A 24,646-nucleotide genomic window follows, 5' to 3' on the forward strand; every position below is an offset into this window, starting at 1 on the left:
ATGTTTCGTATCGTTTGGCGTGTTCATATTTCAACTTATACCTAATGCATGTGCATATTTTCCTGATATGACATTTTTTAATTGGAATATTCTCCCTGGACACTGTTTACAAAATTTAATTTGTGATATTTATTCTCATATTGGTTGTTTTATTTCATAAATTTAAAGCTCCTATCGTTTCTTTTGTATGCACACAGCCTTCGCTTTTGAATAGTTAGGTCTGAAATTTCATTATGAATATTTTTTACACAGTTGAACGCACACAATTTATAAAGTGTTATATTAAATTTTAAGAACAAGAATTGGTTGAACGAAATTTTGTCTGTGTCTGAATTTGCTACGTCATGTTTTCGTGGTATTGAAGGTTTAAATTTCACTATGGTCTTCACATTCAACCAAACCGATGCATCTTTGACCACGTGCCGCAGATGTAATCATGTGATCTTCAGAACGTCTGTTTAAGTTTCATATCATAACATGAAGGTCATCGACATTGACAACGAAAAACGATAGTCGCCGAATGTGTAAACGGACTCTTGTCACCGTTAAATTTATAATCTAAAATTGACTTGTATAGGATTTTATTTTTAATGAAAGTATATATCTAAAATTTACTGTTGAATATTTTCAAATGTATCTAATTGACTGCTTAATTAGTTTTGGTAAAACAAATAGTTAAAACGAGCTATAACACGTAATATTCATTGTTTTTTGTTATTTCATTTCATCATCATTTTATTTTATCCTTACAGCTGAGTTTAATTAACATATTGCTGAATGCTATAAATCAACAACCAGATGTAACCAGCTCATATTAATTCAGTTAATACTTTCCAGAATCTACAATACAATTCAAAATATTCTGTCAATACTGTTTTACTTTTGTCTAGATCAGAAGCAATACAAATCTACTGATGTTAAGGTGGCTCTTGTGTCTTCCTCTATCTTGGATTTTGAAAAAAGCAGATAACTTTTGTTTATATATTTGATGAAATGTGCAAATTTTTAGAGTTTTACGTAATTTATGTAAAAGACTTTCGACATAAACATAGAAAATTTTGTGTTTTATTACAATTACAGCTGTAATTTCTAAAAAAAAACACTTTGTTTGTGTTTGATTATTTTTTTTCAACTTTGTCAAATCAGGGGAAATAACTCAGATAAAGTAACTTTTTTGATAGAAAGCGTTATGAATTTACCTTTTTATATGTAGCAAGAAAACAAGTTTGGTGACCCCATTTTTCTTTTTCTTATCTGAAAGCATGTTATAAGAGCAATCTTATATCTCATATTTTATCTTAACGTTCTAATAGAACGTTTTCTTTGTATCACACACAATTTAATTTTCCATGCATAATCTATACAAAATCTGACAATCATGGCCAACCTGTAGCTTGAAAAAGGTACAGTGACCCATACTTTTTAATATATTTTTGAAAAAAGCATAATACAAACTACATTTTGACAAGTAATCGAAAAATTCTTTCAATTTTAATTAAGACTCCCTAGCTACATAAACGCCTTGTTGATCATTGATTATACAAAAATTAAGATGAAATAAAATAGAACTAAAAGGAACAGCATTTACTGTTAAACAGGAGAAAAACAAGGATCTTTGTATGAGTGTCCTCTTATGAATAACCGCAATAAATTGAAGAGGCAATCATAAATGCACTCTTTACGAAAATTACAAAATATGAAACGCTATTAGCTGCAGACGCAGTCCTTGTCGACAAACCATTAATGAATTTTACAGATACTAAAATTTCTAATAGTTCCTTCTTTGTAGTCGAAATAAGCGTTAATATCAAGAAAACTGTGATGATGATATACAGTTGTCGAAGTTGCGGTTTTTCGTTAAGGTCGTTCGAATGATCCTTTTAATTCCACATAGAGATACGTAGCAAAGAAAAAAAAGGCGAAAGAGAGCAAAGCAATATTTAAACTCAGAAATCCAGAATATCGAAAATACTACAAATAGACAAACAACATTTATAGAACAACTTAATATAAAAAAAAAGATGTTGAATTATGATTCCGAATGAGACAACACCTCACAACTCCTTATAAGAGATCAAACGGAAGAGAAATTTACATTTATATGACACCGTATGGCCTTCAACTATGAACAAAGTCTAAATCCCATAGTCAGCTATAAATGGCCCAGAAGACTGTATACAAGCATTATAAATAATTGAGGGTGATGCAGACACATGCTCCACATTTATCAAACCTTGTGTTCCTCATGTAAGCAAACAACTTCTTATCACCTTACACATATATTGATTTCTGAAGCCTATGGTCACCTTACTCACAAAGTCATTGACTAAACTACCACTGTTCACCTTACACATATATTTATATCAGAAGCCTTTGTTCACCTTACACATAATTATATTGATTTCGGAAGCCTTTGTTCACCTTCCTAACAAAGCCATTGACTTACCTACCACTGTTCACCTTACACATATATTTATATCAAAAGCCTTTGTTCACCTTACACATAATCATATTGATTTCGGAAGCTATTGTTCACCTTCCTAACAAAGCCATTGACTTACCTACCACTGTTTACCTTACACATATATTTATATCAGAAGCCTTTGTTGACCTTACTAACAAAGCTTTTGACTTACCTACACTTGTTCACCATACACATATATTTATTTCAGAAGCCTTTGGTCACCCTACTAACAAAGCTATTGACTTACCTACCACTGTTCACCATACACATACATTTATATCAGAAGTCTTTTTTTTTACCTTACTTACAAAGCTATTGACTTACCTACCACTGTTCACCTTACACATATATTGATTTCGGTAGCCTTTTGTCACCTTCCTAAAAAAGTTATTGACTTACCTTCCACTGTTCACCGTACACATATATTTATATCAGAAGCCTTTTTTTTACCTTACTAACAAAGCTGTTGACTTACCTACCACTGTTCACCTTACACATATATTGATTTCTGTAGCCTTTTGTCACCTTCCTAAAAAAGTTATTGACTTACCTTCCACTGTTCACCGTACACATATATTTATATCAGAAGCCTTTTTTTACCTTACTAACAAAGCTGTTGACTTACCTACCACTGTTCACCTTACACATATATTGATTTCTGTAGCCTTTTTTCACCTTCCCAAAAAAGCGATTGACTTACCTACCACTGTTCACCTTACATATATACATGTATTGATTTCGGAAGCCTTTGGTCACCTTCCTAAAACAGCTATTGACTTAACTACCACTGGTCACCTTATATTACACAGAACTGAGGAAACCAAAGTCTATATATGTTTAAAGTGACAAAAAGTACATATCAGCTGTACCTGCGTAACCAAAATTAGCATCTGAGTAACGACAATCATTCTGTCCGATCCCGGTGGCGACAGTTAGCTTAAACGGTTGATTCCAACATTCGATGAAAAAGGCACACAGTTCACAAATCATATCTTTATTGGTTGTCAAAAGGTAAAAACTCTATAAGATTTCATTCACGATCTTATACCAAAGCTTTCATTATTCAATCGTAAGGATAAGATATTCTTCCACCATCATTGTTCTTCTTTGATATACTGAATAACACCCGCGTAATAACCGGATAGCTGTTTAAAATTATGATCGCCTCGATTGTTAAGATATATATTAACAGTCAGTTTTGTTTCCACGTTGATATACTAGTAAATTACTTAGAAACTGATATTCACACTCCTCCCTATTTGGCCTTAAAACGTCTTAGTATAATCTAAAAGTTACATTCTACGATATGTGCCTTGATACCTTCGTATCATAATCAACAATTCTCTAAATAAATCTTCTAAATATAATGCTGACATTTACCCAAAGGAACTTACTTCATATGGATTTAATATAAATATCAATAACAGTTCACCAGAAGGAAAAAAAATAATATGTTGTCCTAACAAATGACTAATTGTTAACGTATACATTAGATATCCATACAGCAATTCTACAGGAAGAGGCGCTGAGACATGCATATTTGTTTTGGAAGTTTGACTAATTTTCTAACCACACGTTTGTATCTATGATATAATTAAGTAAAGGTTTATTTTGTGGTATATCCACTTCTGATTTCATAACTTATAGTTACAGTAATAACGTCACATAGAAACCCTCACTACAGGCAAGGTTCTGAAATATAAACATTGTAAGTAGGACCAAAGGGAAATTACCGGCCAAAAAGAGGAAACCGATTTCCAACAAGTCTTAAAAAACTGAATGACTGCATCGCTGAACAGAAGTTACGCGCACGTAAAATGATAAACATAGGAATAATGCAGTAATTTTGCTTTAACAAATATGATTTGTTAATTTGAGCAGTGTCTTGTAGTTTCTTAATTCATTTGTAGTGTACTGAAATGTTTACTGAAACATATCCTATTTAACCCAGTTTTTAAAAAGTCATTCAAATTATTTGCTTATTTTAATATCATTAGAATGGTATCATAATAAATTCCCTATCAACGACATACATTTACTTTCACTTTCATATCTCTTTATTTACATTCATACAATTTGTATATACATTTGATATACGTAAAAATACCCATTATTATCATGATCACCCAGATATAAATAGATAACCCAAGCATGTACATAACATAGTATTTAAATCATCAAATACTCCATTAAAAAAATGCACATACTTAATTATATGTTACAGTTCATTCACAAAATAGTATACATTACGACATCAGGACATGTGATATTAATTTAAAATCGATTGTCAATTGTCAGGTGTAAAGGTAGCTTCCACGGCTATAAATAAATTGATTTTCTGGAAATGCATTTCCTTCCTTATTATTTATCCTGATGACGGGTTGTCAGCAAGCCGATCTTTGTGTTACTTTTGCATTGTTTTGATATTAAAAAGTTCGGGTACCTGCTGGAGTACTCAGGCTCAAACAGAAGATACACTGAGTAAGTATACTAATATAATTATTGTTGAAAAGCTACACTAAACATTTGGTATATGCAATCAGAATGCAGTAATGGGTTCTCTACATGACGAATGCCGGTTAGATATTTGTTTAAATTACAGTAAAGGTAAACGTTTTACTCCATTTTACGCTAACGCGTACGATAGCTACACAAATGATATTGAAAGATGACGACAAAAGTAGCGAAAAAAGAATGATTCTCTCCGAACGATGTAGGTTAATTATTCCTACTATCGCATATATACACCATTGCTTCTGCATAATCATGGAAAAAGGGTCATCTTCAACGAACTATTTGATAACAACTACCATTAAGGAAGACGGATTTATATAAGTTTATCTTGTTTTCGAATCGCAGTATTTATATTGTATAATTATATTTCATGCACTTTGAAAAATAAAATATTGTTTAAACTAACAACTACCGAAATAGTTTATCTGGACATTTTAAGAAAAAAATGGTGGGTTGAACCTGTTTTAGGGGCTAGCCAATGAAACCGCCCGCTTTATGATAATGTTAAAAACTATAGCTAAAATGACAAAACTACGTGACAGAAATTCAGAACAAGCACACACAAAAACACACAAAGACCATATTAAGCTGTCTCTCACCTTATTTAGTTTCCTACATGATTGGTCAATATCAATGTAAACATATTACAAATCTAGCGAATAGAAAAATTAGGATAACCTAAATACCCTATAAATTCTAAAATTAGAAATATTATTAACTGTTTTGTCAGGCCATAAGTTCCCCCTCCCCGCAACTCTCACAAACAAGAAAAAAGCGATAATAAATTTACGTAGCACACAATTAGTTTTTAACAGGAGCTAATGAATCGTTTCTCCTTCTAATCATAGCCAGCAATGCAGTCTGTTATCTTTATTGGTATTGTAATGCCTTAATAGATTTGGTCAGAACTATTTCGATATAGGTCAAAATATATTCAAAGTACAGACCACATGATATAGTGAGCGCGAATATTAAACCACTATACAAAGATATGTACTGATCATTACAACATATTGGTATTACAACGATGTGTACATGTGTAGCATGTATTTGGATACTGTTAATTCTGTCCTTTTTATTACAATGTCACTTTTACTTTCGCTTTCTAATGATTTGTAATTGTATAGAAATGAACATAAAAGTATTCGGTTAACCAAGAGTTTAGGACGACACAATTTATTGTGATCTTCAGTCATTTGAATGATATACAGAACAACCTTTGTGAATTACTTTACGCAAATGTAAAAATTATATAAAATTTCTAACAATTAATTTATACCGGGTATAAGTTAACGCAATTTGACTGTTCTTATAAAAAAAAATTCACTGATCAACATAATTCTCGAAGTACCATGTTAGTCATTGAATGTGTTATCTATTAAATCATTACAGTTATAAGATGTGTTAGCTATGGCAGTCATTTGAGGTATTGACTACGGTACAACAAATGTATGCATAGTCGTTGATGGTGTTACCTACATGAATGGGTAATATGTTTTTAATAGTTCTAAGGTAGAAAAATAAAAGGATGTAATATTCAGATATGTTTAACATTTAATTCGTTTCCATATTAAATCTTTTTACACAAAATACCAATTAAAATTAAGTAGACAAAAAGTTACCATAGTATTACATAATAAACCCATCATAGATACCAGGATTAAAATTGTATATTAACGCCAGACGCGCGTTTCGTCGTCAAAAGACTCATCAGTGACGCTCGAATTAAAAAATGTTTATAGGGCCAAATAAAGTACATAAATGTGACAATTAACATTATCCTTCAACCCCCCAAGTTCGTCCCACCCGCAAGTTCGTCCACCATCATTGTTTTCATTTATCGCGCATGCGGAAGACCCGTGACGTCACTTACCAGCTGATCAGCGTTCTATATATAGTAAAGAACAACGTGGAAAAGTGAAACCAAAACATGAGATTGAAACAGGTAAATAATCATAAAAATAAAAAAAATCTTTGTCAAAACCGCCATTTTTACTAATTCCCTTTTCTATCTTTCTTTAAATGGATTTTTTAATAGCAAAACACAGGGGAAATCCCTTCTAAACTGAGTTGCCGATTTGTTTACATTCCAGTGATCATGACTGATGACCTATAAAAGTATGTCAGGCCAAGCATACGTAAAAATCGTATCTTACAAATATGGAAATTTTAATGAATTTTTTGCACAGATTATGAAAAATTCGGGAAAAATGATGAATTATCGCTATAAAATGGCTTCTAATGCCGAATGTGATTTTTCCCACAGCATCACGGTTGCTAAAAAAGCTAAGGCTTTGTTATTTCCAGACCAATATTTACAATAGAGGGCTCAAAATCTAGCTGAGACTTTACACTTTACATACAAAGAAATAGATATACACACATACACAATGTTAAAACAAAAAATACAGCAATAAACAAAAGACATCTCATTACATTTCAGGCTAAACCTACCTTCCTCAGACATGATAAAAAGTACAGGTTGTACAGTCCCACGGCTTTGACAAATGCATACATATCAGTAAAGAATAATGAAATGTCACAAAGAAAAGCAGCTCTTCAATTTAATGTCCCAAGGCAAACTCTACGTGATAGAATCACTGGCAAAATAAGTCCAGATTGTGTCACAACTGGAAGGGCACCTGTCTTTTCGCTTGAAGAGGAGGCACGCATTGTGGAACATGTAAAGTCCATGGCTTCATATGGATATGGGTACACTAGACAAGAAGTTACAGATCTAGCTACTGATTTTGCCCACACAATCAAAATAAAACCAAGGAGTGAAGAATTTACCTTGAGATGGTTTGAGGGTTTCATAAAAAGATGGCCAGAACTTAGAGTGGTGAAACCTAGAAGTTTGGAGATTCTTCGTGCAAAATGTGGTTCTGTTGCTAATGTTGAAAAATACTTTGCAAGCTTAACGGAAATCGTCCTAAAATACAATCTTCAAGATAAACCACATCTCATATTTAATGTTGATGAGAAGGGTATAACACTGAATCACAAACCACCTAATGTTGTATCTGGAATTGAATGTACCACATCATCAGTAACATCTGGAAGGTCTAGTACTACCACCATACTTGGATGTGGCAGTGCCTCAGGATTTACTGTTCCTCCGTATTTTGTTTTTGAAGGGAAAAGATTGAATAATGAATTGATGAAAGGTGCAACACCTGGTGCTGTTGGTGCAGTATCAGACTCAGGATGGTCCAATACCAACATATTCAGACAATATTTAACAGATCATTTTCTTAAATACATCCCTGGTAGAAACAATGACAACGTACTTCTTCTCCTCGACGGACATAAAGCACAGGAACATCACATCATCATTCACGTCTTACCAGCTCATACCTCACATATTTTACAACCTTTGGATGTTGGATGTTATGGGCCGTTGCAGCGTATTTACGATAATGAATGTCACAAAACCATACGTAAAAACTCCTCAGTAATAACCAAATATAATATATGTGAACTAGCCTGCAAAGCATACCAGAAAGCACTGTGCCCAGAAAACCTTCAGTCGGCATTTAGAAAGACTGGAATATACCCCTTGGATAAGACTGTCATCAACCAAGATCAACTGAAACCATCAGAGGTATTTACAAGAAATGAGGAATGTAAAGAAACTACAGAAACTACAGATGAACCAAAAACAGATGAGATCCAAATGCAAGAAGTCGAATTAGTGGAAGTTGATATGAATAGAGAAGTAACAGAAGCTGTTGAAAGTGCTGTGACTGTGACTGATGTTGTTGAAGATATGCAAGACCATGATACTGATGTACCACACTTCTTTGCGGAACGAATAAACAAACTAAAAAAAATGAAGTCCGAAAATGACAAGAAAGAAAGAAAAACACTTGGAAAGATTGTCTCTGGTATGCCAATAACTGAAAGTGAGGTAGCAGAAAAGGTTAAACAGCACGTTGAAAACCAAGGAAAAAATAAACCAAGCAACCAGAGTTGTAAGAAAACTGGAAAACAAAATAAAAAGAATACGTCCACTTCTGCTTCATCACTTACATCAGGACCTAGCCACACTAAACCTGGACCTAGCAACATAACTAATAAACCAGGACCTAGTCACAAGTCTCCAAAACCAGGACCTAGTCGCATATACACGTACATTGATGATTCCATGGACTTCAGCGATACAGACGATGAAGACATTCCAGAAGTCGAATTATGCTGTGTGTGTAAACAGTTTACCCCAAAACAAATTAGACTTGGGGTTGGTGTTGAACTTACCAAATGGGTGCAGTGTGACAATTATAGGTGCAAGCACTGGACACATCTGAAATATTGTACAGAATTGAGGGCTGTGAGGAGAAATACCAAGTTTTACTGCATGCATTGCAAGGACATGGAATAGACAATTTTGCCAAATTTTCTTGTTATAATTACTTGTTGAAAATTTTATTGTTAATTATTTAATTTTTGTTGATTTCTTTCAATACTTACCCTTTTAAATTAACTTTGAACAAAAAATGCGAAAATGCAATGTGTTTGGCCTAACCTGTGTGACGTAACAAGGTTGTACATCCGGTGGACGAACTTGAGGGGCGAAAGTAGAACAGGCATTGATTTCAAGTAAGTGTTCACTTTTGCATTTCCGTTATACTACGGTCTTCTGTTGATTCTTTTTCATGCCACAGATTAGAATTTTATTGAATCTTTATTACTGCAAATTATCGGGAATATACGGGAAACGTATCTGAAAATGCACCGCGATATTCGTTAGGTGGACGAACTTTGGGGAGTGGAGGATATTTTCTCGGCATTTATTTTTATAGTTTTGACATAAAAAAGAATTTAAGTATTCTCTGAAAATTCTGCCTTTCAACAAGTTCTTGGCGGGTTCTGCCAACTAAACCGAACTCCAGTTTCTAAGCATTCTACGGCGTAAAGCTTATATCAATAGGACTCTAACTTTCATTTTTTTTCTACGTAATTTGCCAATAAACACATGTATAACTAATTCTGGCTATTCCTAGTACAACCTGTCGCGTTTAAAAACTCTAAGCAATAAACGTAGCTTTGTGTTTTTACTTTAAAGAGAATAAATAATGTTTTATCTTTTGTAAGTAAGAAAATATATTTGTTTATTATCTTTAGAAACTTAGTTACGACAATGTATGTAAATGTATTGGATACTGTATGACTATCCGAAGACCAATTTGTCTTATTAATTTCACTTTTACTTTCGCTTTTATAATGATTGTGTTTATTTGTCATGATCATATAAAATGCAAATAAAGACATTTGTGTTAACTTAGATTAGCATGTCTAAGTTCAAAAAATTGATAATAGTCTTTTAAAACTTATTAAATGGGTCAGAAATCTTTTAAAGTTTTACAACTGAACCTTTGCTTGTTGTGTTATTGTGTAGGTTTTCAACAAATTTTCTTTACATGTTGTTTACAAACAGAACACGTGGAATACTTCCTGAATGAGTTTTATTCCTTTGAAAAGGAAAACAGCGGCTGGTTTATTTCTGTTTATATTTTTTGTATCATAAATGAGAATATATATTCGTTGCTTGACTCATGGAGAGATGGACCCATCTTTCTTTATTTTTCTATCAGTGTTAGAGTTTTTTTTTTTTATCAATTTACATTAACATTTAAACGTATTCCTTTAATTAATTTCACTTGGTCTTATCGACACGACTTTAAAAAAAATAATTGCTTAATGTTGGCATCCATAGTTGTAAGCTGTGTTAACAATATAATTCTATAGAAATCAGTTTATAACTATGCAAACATAATATAGATGAAATCAATTGCATACCTAACGGTACATAATAAAAAACAAGAAATGTTTTGCATCATTATCCAATGCTAAAATATTGCAATGGTTTCCATTTTATCTCACTGGCGTCCGTCGTCTGTCATCCATCGTCCGTCATAGTCTGCCGACCGTCGTAGTCCGTCATCGTCGTCCGTTAACTTCTACAAAAATCTTTCATCACTAGGGTATTTCATTTAAAAAAGTGTCCGATGAAACGGCCCGCTAACTAAGATTGCCGTTATGGCTAAAAATAGAACAGTTAAGTAAAATGTAGATGTTGGCGTATTTTTCTGAAACCAAAGCATTTGCAGCAAATCTGATATGGGGCTAGAATTGTTCATTAGGTCAAGCTCTATCTGCCCTTAAATTCTCCGACAAATCAAACAACCTGTTGTTGGGTTGCTGCCCCCTAATTAGTAATTTCAAGGAAGAATTGCAGTTTTAATATCTTGAATATTATTATAGATAGAGATAAACTGTAAGCAGCAATTATGTTCAGTGAAGGCAGATCTACAAATAAGTCAACATGAACAATTGACAATTGATCCCTTTAGGAGTAATTGCTCTTTATAGTCAATTTTTAACAATGTTTTTGTAAATTTTTGTTAACTTTTACAAAAATCTTTTAATTTGAAACCACATGTCCAAATTTAACAATCATTATTAGGGTATCTTTTTAAAAATTTGTCCGATGACTCTCTCTGCAAAACAACATGGCCGCCATGCCTAAAAAAATAATATAGGTTTTTTGCTTATGTCTTTGAAACTAAAGCATTTAAAGAAATTTTTTTAAAGCGAAATTGTTCAGCAGGTTACCATCTAACAGCAATAATGTTCAGCAAAGTAAGATCTACAAATAAGTCAAAACTTTCAAATGACCCTTTAAGGAGTTATTGTCCTATAAAGTCAATTTTTAAGAATTTGTCGTAAATGTTTGTAATCTTTTACAAAATGTTCTCCACTGAAACTACTGAGACAAAGGCCACAATCATCATTATGGTATCAAGTTTAAAAAAAAATCTGTCTGGTGACTCTGCCTGCAAACCATGGCTGAGATTACTGAAAATAGAACATAGGGGTAAAAGGCAGTTTTTGGCTGAGATGGCTAAATATAAAACATATGGGTAAAAGGCAGTTTTTTGGCTTATATCTCTGAAGCTAAAGCAATAGTTTAATGTTTGCATTATTCAATGCAGCAATTGTCAACAAAACTATCAGGTGAGCGACACAGGCTCCTTGGAGCCTCTAGTTTGTATCCAAAATATGCTAGAATGGTGAAAGAGTTTACTCCACCCCAAGCAATATTATTTGTAAACTTATTTTATACTCTTTAACATGTAGGACAGGAATAACATCTTTTGATATTGCTCCTCTTCTACAATGTAAAACTTCATCCATTCGTCTTGTTGTCTTATTAGAAAGATGTTCTCTTGAGAATCTGCTGATATGAATTGTTTGTAGGTCCTAAAATGGCCATCATGAATACTAGAAATAACTTATTTGAATTCTTTTATATAAATCAAGGCATCAGTATTGTAACGCTGTTTGAAATTAATAAATCAATTGAGAAAAAAACAAATCCGGGCTACAAACTAAAACTGAGGGAAACACATCAAATATGAAAGGAGAACAATGACACAACCGATACACTAAAATGCAACACACAGAGAAACGAACCATAATATAGCAATGATCATTTCCTGACTTGGTACAGGACATTTTAAGAAAAAATGGTGGGTTGAACAAGTCTTCTTATAAAACAATAAAAGTGGTCATTAAGGATTTAAATTTCACTAGTCATAGTCATAATTACACAATCAAATGCAAATAATAAATAAAATTATTACTAAATTTCAATTAAATGTACATGTAAAATAAATATCATAATTCTTGAAAATAATCATAGTATTATAGTGCGGATGGCGTTCAATTCCATACATAAAGAATCTTCGCAAATTTACCTTTTGACAAAATAATTAGGAAATGCCGTTATCGCGCAGCATACAAAAAACTACAAAACTATTTAAATGTTCACTAAAGACATTAAAAAGTTATTACATTGTGCTTGGATTAACAGATAAACCAATTTTAGATTAAAACGTGTAACTTTAATGGAAGTTATCGTGATTCAATAATAAAAAAATCAAAAAGGAAAACTTTACAAAATTTCCGGAAATCATTCCAGCATATATATAAACACTGAATTCATGAACACCTTTACATATCAGATTTTCTTTTACAGATTCTTTCACAATACAACTAGCTGAACACATATAAAAAATACAATCCGAGTTAAAATACTATTAAAACTACAATATGGAGCTGAGACCATCAGAAATATTTTACTCACAAGATTCCATTATGAACAGATTTGGTGATTACACAAACCATAGAAATACATATTTAGGAGAAACTTTAGACCAATTATTGCAAGGCTATTGCAATGTGTATAGCATACCTACTATTACTGTGGTGAAAAAGTATGGGAAATGGTTTACATCGGACAATCGACGATTATGGGTGTTTCGAAAGGCAGAAGAGATTGGCTTCCTTGAAACAATAGACGTAACCGTATCATCATACTTAAATGGAAACAAATTCACAACGGAAAACGGTGGAACGTCTATTCGTGTCAGGGGTGGAACACCTGGCGGCAGTTTATGGAGATCGTGGAAACCAAAACGACCAAATTCAAGCTTTCAACGATCTATGCCAACTAGCTATAATTTGAACACAAGTAACGCTTTGTATTTGCAAAGAAATACAAATCCGTCTTATCCTGTCAGTAACCCAACTACGAATCATTACAACCAACCCCCGTCTTTAAGTAACAGATCTAGCATGTCAAGTGTCTTCTCAGATCGAAGTGAACAAAGAAAAACAAATCCTATAACAAGTCAAACTGTTGACAAGAGCTATATGGGTCAATTTCAATCAAATTATGGTCATATACCTTCATATCAGCCACCGAGTCCACCAACAGTCCCAAGTCCTACTCACACTAAAACAAATAGAGTTTCGAGTCCGACAATAATCAATCGTAGCAACCACTTCGATAGCTATAGAAATGACTCGTCGAATGTCGATAACAGACAATATTCCACCAATTCCACAAATACACACACGTTAGAAACCAATAGCCCGTATCCGTCATATGGAAGTGGTTCAAGTTACGAAAAAAGGTCGACGGGTCGTGTTCCTTCAAGGTCGTCTATTAGACACGAGACTCGACATGATCTGAATGCCAAACAATCATTCAAAGCTGAACGGGACATTAATAAAGGTTGTTGTACAATCTTATAACAATTGCTAAAACTTGTTTACTTCCGTAGATACTTATCCTGACATGATTTAAAATAGGAATCATACTGGAGAGAATTTCAGTGAAAAAAAAAAACGATTGATTTTTAATACAATTAAAAAAAAATTTGCATTTCGATATTGTTACTTTTATAATTTGTATACTTGATATCTTTAGACTAGTAAAGTTCGATGGTGCAAATTATATTGAGCATTGGAAATTCTGCATCTTAATTAAAAATGGTGCAACATTTAATTATCTGATTGCATATATTTACAAAATATATACTTTATACAAATTAGAAGTAAGTAACAATGCAAATTATTCATATATAAATTCAAAATATTAAGAAGTTGCTTTTTATGATGTATAAAAATCCTGCATTCATCAGAATAACAAGAATAGTTGGGTTTAAATCTATGGACATGAATTAAAAAGGAATGCATTATGGATTTATCATTGTTGAAGACCATACGGTAATGCCTAATATTGCTTGTATTGACTTTATTAAAACTCTGTTTTATAGTTGTTGTTGAAAAAGGCGAGAATTTCATACTTTATTCTTACTTAATTTTAGTTTAAAAGAAGTTACCAGTATATATTATGTTTACATTATTCAAGCAACTACCATTGTTTTTTTTTAAAAACCATGGGCATTAACAATGATTGATAATTGTCTGTTTCTATGTATGCTACGTTAGTTTTTTTTATTGCATTTCAATGGGTCCGTTGTTAAGAGGATTGCTCATGGGTGTTTGTTTGTGAAACGGGAAAATACTTGACGTCGTAACTTTCGCGGCATTCTCAACAACACTAAGATATAGCATTGACATTTTTATTCTGAATTATTTTATTGACTGAAACATTTTTTTGTGAAATGTGTAATGAATCAGGACATCATGTCTGTAAAATTAGTTCAGTTAAGCCTTTTTCAAATTACTTTAATACTTTGTTCTTATATTGTACTGTGACACAAATATACGTCATATTTTATACATTAATCGATTGTTCTATGTTGTTCTAGTCATGTTTTTATTTAGATGCAGTGTGAGTTTTACACATTGTTTACGACCGTATGGTAGTTGTTCATTTCTATGTAATTAGGTCTTTTGAGGAGAGTGAAAACTGTGCATCAGGGATTACATGTTATTCCTAAATAATATTGTAGTGATTACATGTAATTGCTAATTTCACCTATTTAATGTAACATATATACACCACTGCTAAAATATCGAAAATAATACCTTTTGCATAAATATAAAAGAGTCCATCTTCAAACATCCCGAATGTTTCAACGGCAATTGTCAAAGTGCTTAGACAATTCCAATGCACCGTTGCGATTTTAATATGATGTAATGGTATAGAAAAACCTTGCAGCTGAGTAACTATTGAGAAAAATGGCTGTAAAGATTTTACCTATATCTGCCGTCGCCATATTGGGATAGTCGTAATTCCAGTTACGGTAATCACTTTTATACCAGTGTGTGTGGATACTGTACACTGTGTCCTTTTAATTTCAATTTCACTTTTACTTTCGCTTTCTAGTGAATTCTATTTGTAAAGAAATGAACATAAATTTCAAGTTATCGGTTAACCAATAGTTTAAGACGACATATTTTATTGTGATTCTCAGTTATTTGATAGGTATACAGAACAACCTTTGTGAATTACTTAACGCAAATGTAAAAAGTATAAATTCCTACCAATTAATTTATACCGTGTAACAGTTAACGCAATTTGACCGTTCTTATAAAACAATTTCACTGATCAACATCATTCTATAAGTATACTGTTAGTCATTGAATGTGCTAACTATAAAAGTTATTAGATGTGTTAGCTATGGCAGTCGTCGAGGTATTAAATATGGCACAACAAATGTATGCATAGTCGTAGATGGTGTTACATACATGTATTGGTAAAATATTTTTATAGTATTTGTAAGGTAGAAAAAAAGGATATAATATTCAAATATGTATAAACATCCAATTCCTTTAAAATATTTAAATCATTTTACAAAAAATACCAATTAAACCAAGTAGACAAAACGACACATAAATGTGACAATTAAACATAATTATATCGGCATTTCTTTGTACAGCTGTGACATACATAAAAAGTATTTAATTATTCTCTGAAAATACTGCCTTGGAACAAAGTTCTTGGTGGGTTCTGTTAACTAAACCGAACTCCAGTTTCTAAGCGATCTACGTTGTAAAGCTTATATTATTTAACTTTCATTTTCTTTCTACATAATTTTCCAAAAACACATGTATAAAAAAAAAGAGGGACGAAAGATACCAAAGGGACAGTCAAACTAATAAATCTAAAACAAACTGACAACGCCATGGCTAAAAATGAAAAAGGACAAACAGAAAAACAATAGTACACATGACACAACATAGAAAACTAAAGAATAAACAACACGAACCCAACCAAAAACTAGGGGTGATCTCAGGTGCTCCGGAAGGGTAAGCAGATCCTGCTCCACATGTGGCACCCGTCGTGTTGCTTATGTGATTACAAATCCGGTAAATAGTCTAATTCGGTAGGTCACATTCATGAAAGGGAAGGGGATTATAGTTACGACGTAAGGAACATATCCGATATCATTTGTGAAACGGTTATTCCATAACGGTCAACCAACTCGTGATGGCGTCCGTAAAGTTTACGAAGGGATGATTTCAACTTCACCATTTGGAACTCTTGGTATAATAGCTTCCTTGTGAGCAGTAACCCTCTATCAAGAAAATCATGATAGGAAATGCAATCAAGGGAATATCGTATCAATTGGGAGATATATACCCCGTATGCAGGTGCTGCTGGAATGTTGCTACTTAGAAAGGGAAAGTTCACAATTGAAAAGCTGAAATCATCTCTTTTGTCGTAAAGTTTTGTTTTCAACCGACCCTCATTGTCAATTTCTAGATGTAAGTCAAGATATGAAGCCGACTTAACTGTATCTGTAGTATCCTTTATCTCCAAATCGATGGGATAGATGCGTTCCACATAGTCAGCAAATTTTGAATTGTTTAGTGAAAGAACGTCATCTATATAGCGGAAAGAAGAGTTAAAGGATATTGCTAACTTCTTATCTTTCTTCCTAAGAAGTTCCTGCATGAAGTCAGCCTCATAATAATAAAGAAACAAGTCGGCAAGTAGAGTGGAACAGTTTGTTCCCATTGGGATGCCGACAGTCTGTTGAAAAACACGTCCTCCGAACGTTACAAATATGTTGTCAATCAAGAAATCAAGCATCTTGATAAAATCGGTTTCAGAGAATTTTTTGTTTGAATCAGAGTGATTCTTTACAAAGTATGATATTGGTCGAAGCCACTGCTGGTGGACGTTTCGTCCCCGAGGGTATTACCAGTCCCGTAGTCAGCACTTCGGTGTTGACATGGTCATTTTTATAAATTACCTGTTTACAAAACTTTGATTTTTTCGAAAAACTAATGATTTTCTTATCCAAGGAGTAGTTTACCTTAGCCGTTTTTGGCATATCAAATTATAATTCCTGATACCTTTGATAACTATGTGCATGTTGTTTACAAACAGAACGTGGAATACTTCCTGAATTATTTTATTTCTTTGATAGTGAAAAAGGCGGCTGGTTTATTTCTGTTTATATATTTGTATCATAAATGATAATATATACTAATTGCTCTACTCATGTAGAAATGGACCCATTTTTCTTTATTCTTATTTCAGTGTTAGAGATTTTGATCAATGTGCATTAGAATTTCAACGTATTCTACTTGATTAATATAACTAATTCTGGCGATTCCCAGTACAATCTGTCCCGTTCAAAAACTCGAAGCAACAAACGTAGCTTTGTGTATTTACTTTAAAGAGATTAAATAAAAAAGTTTTATCTTTCATTTGTAAGAAAATATATATATATTATATTCTTATTATCTTTGAAACTTAGTTACGACAATTTGTGTAAATGTACTGGATATTGTATGATTATCGGAAGACCACTTTATCCTTTAAATGTACTTTTACTTTTGTTTTCATAACGATTGTGTTTATTTGTCATGATCAGGAATGCAAATAAAAATATTTGGGTTAACTTAAACTAGCATGTCTAAGTTCAACAATATGATTATAATCTTCACTTATTAAATGGGTCAGCAATCTTTAAATTTTTTTCAACTGAACCTTAACTTGTAATGGTGTAGTTTATTTACACATATCTTCCCAGTAGTAGATTACCTTAGCAGTATTTTGCACAACTTGTTTGGAATATTTCGGTCCTCTATGCTCTTCAACTTTGTACTTGTTGTGCTTTTGAACTGTTTTGATCTGAGCGTCACTGGTGAGTCTAATGTAGACGAAACGCGCGTCTGGCATATTAAATTATGAACCTGGTACCTGTGATAACTAATTTCACAACTTGAAGCCACTGCTGGTTGACGTTTCGTCCCCGAGGGTATTACCAGTCCCGTAGTCAGCACTTCGGTGTTGACATGGTCATTTTTATAAATTACCTGTTTACAAAACTTTGATTTTTTCGAAAAAACTAATGATTTTCTTATCCAAGGAGTAGTTTACCTTAGCCGTTTTTGGCATATCAAATTATAATCCTGATACCTTTGATAACTATGTGCATGTTGTTTACAAACAGAACGTAGAATACTTTCTGAATTATTTTATTTCTTTGATAGGGAAAAAGGCGGCTGGTTTATTTCTGTTTATATATTTGTATCATAAATGATAATATACGCTCGTTGCTCTACTCATGTAGAAATGGACCCATTTTTCTTTATTCTTATTTCAGTGGTAGAGATTTTGATCAATGTGCATTAGAATTTCAACGTATTCTACTTGATTAATGTGCACTTGGTCTTATTAAATAAGTCAATAATTGCGTAACTTTGGCTTCCTAACAAGAAAAGGGCAAACAATGCTGTAATCGGTGTATACTTTAAATGCTAAAAATATTGCATGCATTTGCATTTTTGTATCCAAAACATGCTAGAGTGGTAAAGGAGTTCATAACAGTATCATCCTCTCCAATCAACTTTATTGGTATACTTATTTTATACTCTTTAACATATAGGACCGGGAAAATATCTTATGATAGTGTTTCTCTTCTACTGTGTAAAACATCATCCGTTCGCTTTGCGGTTTTTTTAGGAGGATATCTGTTGATATGAACTGTTTGTAGGACCTAAATGGCCACCATGAATACTAGTTTGAATTATTTTATTTAAACACGTCTTCTAATAAAACAATTAAGGTAGTCATAAGTAGTCAATGGTTGTGGTACGCAAAAAATACATTGGATTAAGTACCAATGTTGATCATATTTTGTGTTAACCGTAAGGGGGTAACTGTCACTCATTTATGAAAGAAATTTGATAGTAAATGAGAAATAGAAGTATTCAAGCTGAATGATCAATCCATATTAAAGTTTACTGACTACATGGAGGTTTGTATTAGTCTTTACCTAAAACTTAAATGTACGCCGCGTTCCAGAGAAGAACATAACTTTCTTTCCTTTAAATGATTAATTTGTTGTAAATACTAAAAATAATAGTGTGGCCTGCTCTGGCTAATACTATCCATTTTACCTCAATGCAATTTTATAATAAATTATGTTTTTGCAACTCATTCCATTCAAAATATTTCATTTTTGTGATATTTCACTTGAATAGCGTGAAGTTTTAACAAATGAGAGAAAACAAGTAGCTGGACATTATTACGATAGGGGATAGGAAAGGTAAACATTTTTGATACATTTTCATGAACATTTCAACTTACACTTGGACTTATTTACACGACTTAACAATAAAAGTAAGTGTTGTAAGCTGTCTTAACTATATAGTTCCGTAGAACTCAGTTCGTGACTATAACATAATATCGATTAAAATTAATTGCATATCTAACAAATAAAAAAAATGTGTTCCACCATCATTCAATGCCAAAATGTCAGTGTATTTGCTTCTTTGTATTCAAAATATACTATTGTTTTCCCGTTTGAATGGTTTTACACTAATAATTTGTGGGCCCTTTATAGCTTGTTGTTATGTGTGAGCCAAGGTTCCGTGTTGAAGGCCGTACATTGACATTGACATTGGCTTACTTTTTTTTAAATTGTTATTTGGATAGAGAGTTGTCTCATTGGCACTCACACCACATCTTCCTATATCTATAGAATGGTGAATGAGTTTATTTAAGGAATGACTGTATTATTTATTCTGTCTATGAAGAAATAACATAAAAAATGTGGTGCAGACTGAATAACGCGCGTAACGGGTTATTTAACAGTGTGCACCATATTTTGTATGTTATTTCGAATAGACAGAAAAAATATTACAGACGTCATTATTTATAATTTAATTCTAAATTCCACTTTAAACCATAGAAAACCATGACAAAACGTTGATGACGTCACGGTCACATTACTTAATTATGTCTATGGGCTTAGAACAAAATAACATCAGCCAATCAGAAGACGCGTTACATTCAAAATTAAATTATGAAAGGATAGTCCTAGTCGAACAATATCATTTTTAAAACTTATTTTATACTCTTAAATATGTAGGACAGGGGTTATATCATATGATAGTGTTTATCCTGTACTATGTAAAATTCCATCCATGTGTCTTGCTGTTTTATTAGGAGGTATTTTTGTGTGAGACACTGTTGATATTAATTGTTAGTAGATCATAAAATGGCCGCCAAGAATACTAGAAAAAAAATTAATATTTTTTTTATATAAACACGTCCTCATATAAAACAAAACACGTTAGTCATTAGGGATGTAAATTTCACCAGTACTATGTAGTCACTGATGATGTTTCTCACATAATTTATTGCTTAGATTACCAATAGTGATCATTGCTTGTGCTAACTGTGGAAGGCCATTGATGTTTTCACTGCACCGCAAAAAGTGCGACGTATGTTTTACAAAAATGTACGTTCGTTTAAAAAAAAATCAGGTGTAAAACGCCCGTTTAGTAACTGGCATAATACATCACGTTTGTAAAACGTATGTTTTAAAAACGTACGTAAAACATATGTTTAATATGTGTTTTACGTGCGATACATACTATATTTTTGTGTTGCGCAGCCGTTTTTCTTAATTAAAACTTATTTAACGTTAATTAAACATTCAACTTCATGAAAATTTCACGTCAACTTGCCAGGTTTTTTTTAACAATTTATTTTCCATTGCTTTAATTTATACATGTTTTAAGAGCATACACCGTGTAGAACGCCACATGCGGGGTGTCGGCTATGTTTGACATGGGGTGGCAATTTTGAAGCGACGAAAAAGTAACAAGGTAAGTTCAAGCATCAAAATTTCTTATTTTTAGAACTCTCAGTACCATATAATGTATTGCACGGAAGGAACTGCAACATAATCTATTTCCTGAAAGCAGAAGCAGTCGTTTTCAGTGCTCAGTTTTCTCAAACACCTCGCCCTAGTTTTCCGTGTTGCAGATTTTGAGGCTTTATATGCCAATTTCTGTATAAAAAACTACTTTACACAGCTAACCTCCGTATCATTTATATAGAATTGTATTCCTCTCATTGACTTATACCAAATACCAGTTTCTTAGTTAAAATCAATTGGTTTTAAAACTGTTATTCATCAAAATATAAAGTGTCGCTCGGGGTGTCAGATTTTGCGTCGCAAGGGGTAGGACTTGTCATAAAAAAGAATACATTTTCTTATAAATCGATCTCTATCTGATACTTTTTAATTCAAACACACCTACACTGTTATGATGATAAATTACAAACTTAAGGTATGTAGTTCTAGCTGGGCGATTACGAACGAAATAACTGTCTTGAATCATATTTTCTTGTAAACCTTTTCCGTTGTATATTTGTGTACAAGTCGTTGTTTTCTCATTGACAATTGTAGTATCATCGTCTTTAGGATTACTTGAAGTTGTTTTGTCATTCGCTGAAAAAGATGCCGGTGAGTGTTTTATTGGAGAGAGTGTTCTAATTCTTTTAGGAGTGATGGTTTTTGGCGGCGTGCACGAGTGGTTTTTAGATAAACCTGGTGATGAACTATGATGCATTTTGGCTGGTGGAGGCTTCGGGCATATCTTATATTGAGGACTATTTTGTGATTTTCCACCATGTTTTGGTTTATTGAGCCATAGCCTTGCCTTTTTTTACCATGATAGTGACTGAAAAGGAAAAAATCGTTTACCAGCGTGGAAACTAAATATTTTGAGCCATTTTCTTACTATGAATGAGATCAAAAGCACATGTTTTATAAGACCAAAAACAGGCAAAATGAAAAACCCTTATTTTGTCATGATAAAGTAGATGTGAATGAAATCAAAAGCATATCTTTTATAAGACCAAAAACAGGCAAAATGAAAAATCCTTGTTTTGTCATGGTAAAGTAGATGTGTTTGAAATAAAATGTATCATATGAAGGCTAATTTATATGCAAATATGTATTTTTTATGACAAGCCTCTACCCCTTGCGACGCAAAATCTGACACCCCGAGCGACACTTTATATTTTGATGAATAACAGTTTTAAAACCAATTGATTTTAACTAAGAAACTGGTATTTGGTATAGGTCAATGAGAGGAATACAATTCTATATAAATGATACGGAGGTTAGCTGTGTAAAGTAGTTTTTTATACCGAAATTGGCATATAAAGCCTCAAAATCTGCAACACGGAAAACTAGGGCGAGGTGTTTGAGAAAACTGAGCACTGAAAACGACTGCTTCTGCTTTCAGGAAATAGATTATGTTGCAGTTCCTTCCGTGCAATACATTATATGGTACTGAGAGTTCTAAAAATAAGAAATTTTGATGCTTGAACTTACCTTGTTACTTTTTCGTCGCTTCAAAATTGCCACCCCATGTCAAACATAGCCGACACCCCGCATGTGGCGTTCTACACGGTGGCATATGTATTGACACTGTATAAGCCAATTAAAAAAAATTACAAAAGCATACTGCAAACATGACTATTTGCATAGTGATTAAAATCATCTGTTCATGATCAACCTTGTGATACAACATCTTCTTTTGAAAAGAATAAGAATTAAAAACAAGAATAAGAATTTTATTTGTTTAAAATCCAAACAATATGATTGTAATTAAATAAAGAAACCAATACAAAACAAACACAAATCAAACACACAGACAAACAGGCATATTAATGACAGAACATTAGACAATAAACAATACAAACAATTGATAAGCTATTGTAAGTATTATTAACCTTAAAATTTACACATTAAATGCACATTTATGTGAATCTAGAATTTTAAAAATGTATTTGCAAATTTTCAGGTGAAGTAATCTTATTGGCAATCATACCACATCTCCTTATTTTCAAATGAATCAAATAAATCAATGTGAAAAAGTAAAAAATTCATTTTACATGAGAAATTTCACACACATTTTAAACATATTACCAATTTTTATTCCACAAAAAATGTATCTTTTTTAAGACATGGATTTCGCTATTAGGACCCATCCAAGCCCCGCTCCCCCTAAGTTATTGTAAATTTTTGTAATCTACGATAAAGGTTTTACTTCTAAACATACGTTTGAGAATATATCTTTGTTTCTCAGGGGTGAAGCACTTCCCCATAATCCACCTTTGGTTTTTCAAATCTATTCTTATTTTACAAGAAGGGATCAAAAGGACACTTGGATGTGATATTTGCATGGTCATATATTAATCTATTCTGTTTATAATCACAGTTAGTAAGTATATTTCTAGGGGATTGGGGAGACGATTTGACTATAGTTTAATAGTCCCAGAATATTTGCTGTAATTTCTGTTCAGTTCAAACAATGTTTCATGTGACCTCGAACATCAGATTTTCAGGACTTATATTATTTATTTTTATTTTGTTATTTTTGCCTACAGAAAAAATCGAAATGTCTTTAAAATTTGCTGGAGATCAAAATGCAAACGGTTGAAAATATATTCAAGCTCTTATTCTGCGCGTCACATTCCTGTCGAAAATTCATGTTTTGTTAAATAATGAACAGGAGTACATTTAAAAAAAAAAATGGAATATTTTATTGCTGAAAACAGTGTGTCTTCGATAGAACTTACGAGCATCAAATATCATACCATTTTTACTTTTCAAATGCAAACACTGAATTCATGATTACCTTAAATATTCAATTTTGTTTTTACAGAATCGTTGAAAATACAACTTGCTGAACGGATATAAAAAGTACAATTTTAGTTAGAATACTGTAGAAAAAACACACAAATGGAGCTGAGACCATCAGAAATATTTTACTCACAAGATTCCATTATAAAAAGATTTAGGGATAGCACAAGCCATGGAAATACATATATAGGGGAAACTTTAGACCAATTATTGCTAGGCCATTGTAATGTGAATAGCATACCTACTATTTCTGTTGTGAAAAAATACGGGAAATGGTATACATCAGACAATCGACGATTATGGGTGTTCCGAAAGGCAGAGGAGCTTGGCTTCCTAAAAACTATTGACGTAAATGAAACGTACTACTTCAATCAAAACAAATTCACAACGAAAAACGATGGAACGTCTATTCGTGTACGAGGTAGAACACCTGGCGGAAGTT

General features: G+C 32.6%; 1 protein-coding gene across 1 annotated transcript; it reads left to right on the forward strand.

Moving 5' to 3' along the window:
* Positions 1-6,760: 6,760 nt before the first annotated feature.
* LOC143074892 (uncharacterized) lies at positions 6,761-10,436 on the forward strand. Its single transcript, XM_076250108.1, has 3 exons — positions 6,761-6,923; positions 7,422-9,218; positions 10,416-10,436. Exons 1-3 carry the CDS (start codon positions 6,909-6,911, stop codon positions 10,434-10,436), a joined length of 1,833 nt encoding a protein of 610 aa, XP_076106223.1. The 5' UTR covers positions 6,761-6,908.
* The last annotated feature ends 14,210 nt before the right edge of the window (positions 10,437-24,646 follow it).

Source organism: Mytilus galloprovincialis, chromosome 5, assembly GCF_965363235.1.
Source record: "Mytilus galloprovincialis chromosome 5, xbMytGall1.hap1.1, whole genome shotgun sequence".
Lineage (NCBI taxonomy): Eukaryota > Metazoa > Mollusca > Bivalvia > Mytilida > Mytilidae > Mytilus > Mytilus galloprovincialis.

Coding starts and splice junctions, on each gene's coding strand:
- LOC143074892 (XM_076250108.1), top strand. Junction 9,219..10,415: donor CAAAACAAATTAGACTTGGG/GTTGGTGTTGAA, acceptor GTTTACAAACAG/AACACGTGGAATACTTCCTG.